This window comes from Typha angustifolia, chromosome 8 (genome assembly GCF_048772165.1).
Source record: "Typha angustifolia cultivar Huaian chromosome 8, ASM4877216v1, whole genome shotgun sequence".
NCBI lineage: Eukaryota > Viridiplantae > Streptophyta > Magnoliopsida > Poales > Typhaceae > Typha > Typha angustifolia.
The window spans coordinates 11571384-11578723 of NC_133246.1; the positions used below are offsets into that span (position 1 = coordinate 11571384).

Here is a 7340-nt window from a genome sequence, read left to right on the forward strand (position 1 = left end):
CTTAGGTTATCTTAGAAGGTACTAAAAAAAATGAATATCTCGTTATAATACATAAAATAATTTATAAATATCTAAATTAACCTATCTTTTTTATCCTCTTTTTTCTCTTCCCCAAAAAATGAAAAATCAAAAGAAGAAGAAAAAAAAGGAGGAGAATGAGAGGAGGGAAGATGAGAAAATATGGTAGCTAAGATGATGACCCGACGGTGGAGGAGGTAGGTGGGGAAGATAACGGAGAGATATAGAAAATGAGAATAAATAGTGAAGATATTTTAATAACTTAGTCATCCTAATAATGTGAGGGTGTTAAATGAAAATTATAGGGAAAAAAAAAGTAAGATTATAAAATCCTCACAAAAAGGTATAAATTATAAAATAGGTAAAATAGGGGTAGATAAAATAAGGGGGTGTGATTTGTAAAAATCACTATATATATATATATATTTCATTCGTTCTACGATGCATAGTTAAAACCAAGAGATATTTTCTACTCATATACTATGAAGTGACTGCTGAGCTGTGGACTCCTCAGTAAATAAGTTTCAGGCTCATTTTGGGCAACAACTCCCCATTTCTCTACTATTCTTTATCCCAATCATCTCCAATCTTGCCACGTGCAATTTTCTTATTTTTTAAGAGAATTTCCTGAATTTTCCCGGTTCAATAAACCAATTCCGAGACCAATTGTACGACTCGATCGCTATATCTCCGCCTCCTCCTCCTCCTCCTCCTCCTCCTCCGATCAGATCGCCTGACTCCTCTTATTAGGGTTACGACGGCGCACCGGCCAAAGTCGCGGCCATTTCCTAGGGTTACGGCGACCTCTGATGCAAGCGCGCGAAGCTGGGGCTGCGGAGGGCGAGAAGTTTGCTTGCAAGAAGAGGCGAACCGACGAGGAGGAGGCGATGCCGCTCACGGACTCCAATGACGACTCCTTCCTCTTACCCGTCGATGAGATCGTGGTGTACCCTCTCCCCGGCTACGTGGCGCCGTCGTCGATAAGCTTCAGCCCCGACGACCGCCTCGTCGCGCATCTCTACAGCCCCGACGGCTCGCTCTACCGCAAGGTCTACACCTACGATCTCGCATCGGGCCGGCAAGACCTCGTATTTAGCCCACCAGAAGGCGGGGGGCTCGACGAGGGCAATCTCTCGGCCGAGGAGAAGCTTAGAAGAGAGCGGTCAAGGGAGAGGGGGCTCGGAGTTACTCGATACCAGTGGTGTAGGAGGCAGCCGTACAAGGCCGGCTTTATGGTCCCTTTGCCTTCCGGGGTTCGTGCGATTAATTCTTGATGGCGTTGCATTGCTATAACTTAAAATTTGGTTTTGATGGATGCCTTTTTTCGTTATTAGGTGTACTTCCAGGATCTATGTGGGTCGGAACCGGAACTTAAGTTGCCGAGTTCCGCTGATTCGCCTGTAATTGATCCACATCTGTCACCTGATGGTACCATGGTTGCGTATGTTAGAGATGATGAGTTGTATGTGGTGTATTTATCAAATGGCGAAGATAGACAACTGACATTTGGGGCGAGAGGAAATGGGAAGGTGATTTACTATTACTTGTTTCTGACAATTTATCTCATGTTAGCTCGCTAGTTTTTCTTCAGTTTTCAGCAATTTGTAGTCTGTAGAAGATAGCATTATAAGGAGATATAAAATAGGAAATGCGTTTCTAATTTTCTGTTAAGATGATCTTGCGGAAGCAATGAAATTGCATGCCATGGTGTTCAACAACAATGTGCATTTTCTTTCTAACTGCAAATTGTTGTTGCATCTTATGCTTTCAAGTTTAAACAAAGATACATGCCTTTTGAGTTGAATGTCACATGTGTTAGCTCTTATTAGAATATGGAAATTGCCTATCTGTGCCTAAAATAGTTTAATGTCAAGTCAAACATTAATTCTCAAAAGAATCTGGTGTTAATAAGCATCATTCTAACATGCTAATTAAAGTTTCTAGCTCTTGCTGCATGTCTTGAGTGATGCATCTTGATATGATTTAGAAAAAATATAGAAAGTGAAAAATGTCGTTGACTACTGCTTCAACACATGAAATGATGGCATAACTGTAGTTAAAAGCTAGAGGTGCCTTCAAGGCTCTAGGACCCACTATTACCAGAGGCATGTAAAAAATCTAGGTTTTCTAGTGAAGAAAGCAAAGCACTAATCCTTGTTTTTATAAGTAGATGAGTAATAAAGTTTTCATAGTTAATACCTGACTTCAATGAAATAGATATCATCAAGCATGCATTTTAAGTTTCAATGGGATTTTCAAAACAAAAAGTACTATAATTCAACATCATTGCTATATGAACTATGAAGTTGTGAATGCTGTCAAGGTTAGATAAGTGATGAGAGATGTTTTTTTTATCATCATGAGTCCTATTTTTCATATAAAAAGGGATAACATCAGCCATTAATTTTTTAAAATCTTTCAAGAACTTTAAGAACAAGGGTTTAGGTACTAAGCATTAATTGTATCAAAAAGCTGGACAAACTTCTTGAAGAAAGATAGAAACATATTGAATTAATGCCAGAAAGCTATCTTATGTTGGTTTAGTGTTTATATTGGATCTGAGCATCTTTGGTAACATTTTCTAGGCTTTTGGCATCATCTGTCAGTATATCAACGCCTTTTGTCATATATATATATATATATATCAACAGTACTTTCTCATGCATGTCAATAGTCAATATATATATTTGTCAAGATTCTAAAGTCATGTCAGTAATGGTCAAACTAAGACATCCTTTAGTACATTATTCTAAGATATATCTCATCCCACGAGACTTGTAAGAGCATTTCATATTATACATGCCTTTTTTTGTTGACTTCAGAAATTGACAGGTTTGATTTATTTTGTCTTTTCAGAGTCATGGGCTTGCCGAATATATTGCACAGGTGATCTAATGGATTTATTTATCATTGTGTTTACATTTTTCACAAATGCTAGAATATTTGCATCTAATTATTGTGTGCTTGACCAATGTAGGAGGAGATGGAACGAAAGACTGGGTTCTGGTGGTCACCTGATAGCAAATACATAGCATTCACTGAAGTTGACTCATCCAACATACCTCTTTTTAGAATTATGCACCAAGGTAAAAGTTCTGTTGGTTTAGATGCACAGGAAGATCATGCATACCCTTTTGCTGGAGCAGCTAATGTCACAGTTCGACTTGGAGTTGTTCCTTCTTGTGGGGGGAATGTAACTTGGATGGATCTCCTTTGTGGAGTACGAGATCAAACCGGAGCTGAAGAGGAGTATCTCACCAGAGTCAACTGGATGCATGATGGTTCTCTTACTGCTCAAGTTCTGAATAGGGGTCACTCCAAACTTAAGATTTTGAAGTTTGATATCAGTACAGGGGCAAAGGAAATCTTACTAGTTGAAGAGCAAAATATATGGATCACATTACATGATTGCTTCACACCTTTAGATAAAGGAGCAAATAAGTTTTCTGGGGGTTTTATTTGGGCCAGTGAGAAGACTGGCTTTAGACATTTATATCTTCATGACAGGAATGGAAATTGCATAGGACCTATCACTCAAGGAGATTGGATGGTAGAGCAGATTGCGGGGGTAAATGAGAATGCGGGGGTCGTGTACTTCACTGGCACAATGGATGGACCATTGGAAGCAAATTTATACTCTGCCATTCTCTTTCCTGATTGGAATCTTCCCTTGCAACCTCCGCAAAGATTAACTCATGGCAAGGGAAGACATGCTGTGATTCTGGATCATCAACTGAAGAGATTTATTGATGTTCATGACTCACTAAGATCTCCACCAAGGGTATTGCTTTGTTCATTGCGTGATGGAAGTGTAATAATGCCTCTCTATGAGCTGCCACTTTCTGTTCCACGATTCAGGAGACTTCAGCTTCTATCTCCAGAGATTGTCCAAATATCAGCAAAAGATGGCACCATTTTATATGGGGCTTTGTACCTACCTGATGAGAAAATATTTGGGCCACCACCTTACAAAACACTAATTAGCGTTTATGGTGGTCCAAGTGTCCAGCTTGTTTCTGATTCATGGGTTAATACAGTTGACATGAGAGCTCAATACCTACGGAATAAGGGAATTTTAGTTTGGAAGGTAAACTTGCTTACTATTTTTCTTTTCAATTCTTCTGTTCACATTATTCTTCAACTGGTTTGTACATCCCAACCTAATGCAACATGCCTCTACTCTCATGCGGTACTCGCCAGCTTCTAATAATTCAAAGCAAGCTGTTAAGTTGTTTCTTGCAGTAAGATTATCATACTCTTCTCAATAAGATTATTAGAATTTAGGATGAATATTGTTTTATTCTTCTACTTTCTACCAATTGCTATCTTAGAATTGACATATGTGATGTGTTGTCTGTGATTGACCATGTGGTAGGCATGGTTGCCACATGTGACTATTGGTTTGCAGGATACTTTCTTTCTTCTAACTTAAGCTGTGTCACCCATTAGATTCAAGTATGCATCTTAAAATTCTTACACCTATAAGACCTAATATAGAGAAGAAGCATTTGGAAATATTGGACAAGGTATTGGGTTGATTAGTGTAGAGATATATAGCATTCAAAGTGCTAATGATGGGTAATTCATCAACATGGAAATGCAAAATTTACCTTGATGTCAATAATCCACAGGAATCATTGCCAATCTTCCATAAAAGTAATGTGTCCATGATAGCTAATTCGCTTACATAGAAATACAAATATTTGCCTTGATTATGCCAATGAACTATAGGAATCAATGCCAATTTATTCAATAAAAGTAATGTCGCCATGATAGATAATTCACTGACATGAAATGAAGAATCAAAAAAGGGAAAATTATGAACCTCAAAGTTAAAGTATTAGGTGTATAGTTCTGACATGTCACTTACTCGGAGGGACCAAAGATCATATTGGAGGTAGGGAGTACCAATATGCAAAACCGAAATAGAGTCAATGTAGTGATCGAATATCAAAATTCAATCTACAACATCAGATGTGTGACATCATTTGTTGGTTTCCCAGTGAAGGGATATATTCTTGATTGTTTTTTATCTGAAGTACTTGGTTTCTGATCTTTGTATGAGATCATGTCAATCTTGTAACTTCTTGAGAATTTCAGCTTAAAATCCTGATTTATGTCAGCTTTGTGCTGGCAGCTAGATAACCGAGGGACTGCTAGGCGAGGACTGAAATTTGAGGGGCATCTGAAGCACAATATTGGTCGTGTAGATGCAGAAGATCAATTAACTGGTGCTGAATGGCTTGTAAACAGAGGCCTTGCAAAACCTGGTCATATTGGCCTTTATGGTTGGAGCTATGGCGGCTTTCTCTCTGCCATGACCCTAGCAAGGTTCCCTGACATCTTTTGCTGTGCGGTAGCTGGTGCCCCTGTGACTGCATGGGATGGGTATGATACATTCTATACTGAGAAGTACATGGGTTTGCCCACAGAGAATTGTGATGCATATGAGTATGGTTCTGTCATGCATCATGTGGATAAGATCAAGGGGAAGCTGCTGCTCGTTCATGGAATGATTGATGAGAATGTGCACTTTAGGCACACAGCGAGGCTTGTCAATGCACTAATTTCAGCTGGTAAGACATATGAGCTTCTTGTTTTCCCAGATGAACGCCATATGCCCCGACAACTCAGGGACCGTGTTTATATGGAAGAGAGGATTTGGGACTTTGTAGAGAGGAACTTATGAAGAGATCTGTAAGTTTTTTCTCTTTTCACTATTTATCAGGCCTTTATTGGAGTTGTTCCACTTGCAGAAAATTGACAGCTGCTCCGCTGTAAAATCAAGAGCTATGCAATTCAAAATTTATTTAATAAAGAAAGTCGCTAATATAGCGAGAGATATCTGTTTTTTCTCCTTTCACTATTTATCAGGAATTTCTTGAAGTTGTTTCGGCTGCAGAAAATTGGTAGCTGCTCCATTGCAAAACCAAGGGTCACAATTCAAAATTTTGACAAAAGAAAATTGCAAATATAGCGAGAGATATTGCTTTTCTATGAGGTCCTTTTTTCCCAATAAAACTATTGGTCTTCACTAACACTAGATTTTAGACTTGCGCTGAGATTTTGATTTTCTGTTTTTGCTGGCAGTCCAGATTGCGATTTTAAATATTGGATGCTAGAGAGAGACCGAAATGTTCTGATAGACGAAATAGTTTATGTAGTAATTTACTTGCTATCCTTTGAAGAACCATCACCAGTCATCTAGATAGAAATGTCCAGATCGCGATTTTCACTCTCAACTTAATGGTTGCAAAGATGCATTGCAGAAGAATAATCACAGCAGAAACTTGCATCTTGTAGTCCTATCACAAAGCCATCTTCTGCAGATTCCTTTCCACTGCTAGGTGAGTTTGTTCTGCTGCATAATGCTATTCCAATTCTCAAGCTGTTAGGTTTATTTCATAGCTCTTTAAGAAACTACGAATCTACTACCCACCTGAGGCTGTAGTTCTGCTCTTTCATCTGCTAGGAATGATGTTGCTAATTTTTTTTGTTTTCTTATTCTCTTTTGGAGAAAATGTGGCTAGCCATAGTAGATGTACGTTTTTAGGTAAGTGTTGATAGATAAATGCAAGAAATCTGGATGGTATGTTAAATGTTTTATCCGAAGTTGTGAGGCTAGGTGGAATGCAGTTAAACCTTTTTATGTACGTATCATTACTTGAATTAATGAAATAGTTTTTAGGAACTTGAGGCTAGGTTAAATGCAGGAGAACATTTTATGTATGTACCATTACTTGAATTAATGAAATAGTGTTTAGGAGCTCTCGGTACAGTTGACTGTGATGCGTTAACTTTTTTGCAGGAGTTACACAATCAGAACTGCTTAATCCCGGGCTGAGTTTGTTGGATGACTTAGATTGATAGCTAGGGTTCAACTGTTTTGCTTTTGTAGTGTGCTAAGGTATTCAGCTAATTATAGTTGAGTAAAATTTAGGGAACCTCTCATCTCCTACGAAGAGGTGAGAAGTCACACTTACGTTTTAAAGCCAAAGGGGATGGTAGAAGATCTGATTGCTTCTCATTCATATCTAATCGGTTCAGTTGGTGGAATAAGGCGAATAGGAGAATAGCTATTCCAATAACTTACACCAGAAGAAAGAACTTATACCGGTATATATTATTATAATGTTTAGGCCCTGTTAACATCTAGAATAGAAAGGAATAGGAATAGCTAAATTTAATTTGTTATTTCTAAAATAATAGTTGTATTCTAGGAATAGCTGTTCTTATGTTTATCTGTATTATAGAATAATGTTGTAATAATTAATTTTTAATGTGTTATTAAGTTAATGAAATGATGGTAAAAATTACTATAA

At 38.0% G+C, this 7340-nt stretch overlaps 1 protein-coding gene across 8 annotated transcripts; it reads left to right on the plus strand.

Moving 5' to 3' along the window:
- The first annotated feature begins 594 nt into the window (after positions 1-594).
- LOC140764724 (uncharacterized) lies at positions 595-7340 on the plus strand. 8 transcript variants are annotated; one of them, XR_012105085.1, is made up of 8 exons: positions 603-1271; positions 1353-1547; positions 2875-2904; positions 2996-4105; positions 5156-5715; positions 5893-6019; positions 6109-6365; positions 6827-7340. XR_012105085.1 is itself a non-coding variant. In XM_073103453.1 (5 exons), the coding sequence occupies exons 1-5, from the start codon at positions 828-830 to the stop codon at positions 5187-5189; spliced, it is 1809 nt and encodes a 602-aa protein (XP_072959554.1). In that variant the 5' UTR covers positions 595-827; the 3' UTR covers positions 5190-5321. The 8 variants fall into 8 exon arrangements, 3 of the variants coding, with proteins under 3 accessions (XP_072959554.1, XP_072959555.1, XP_072959553.1); XR_012105084.1 differs by lacking the exon at positions 6827-7340 and having other exon boundaries at positions 6109-6794; XR_012105086.1 differs by lacking the exon at positions 6827-7340 and having other exon boundaries at positions 6114-6794.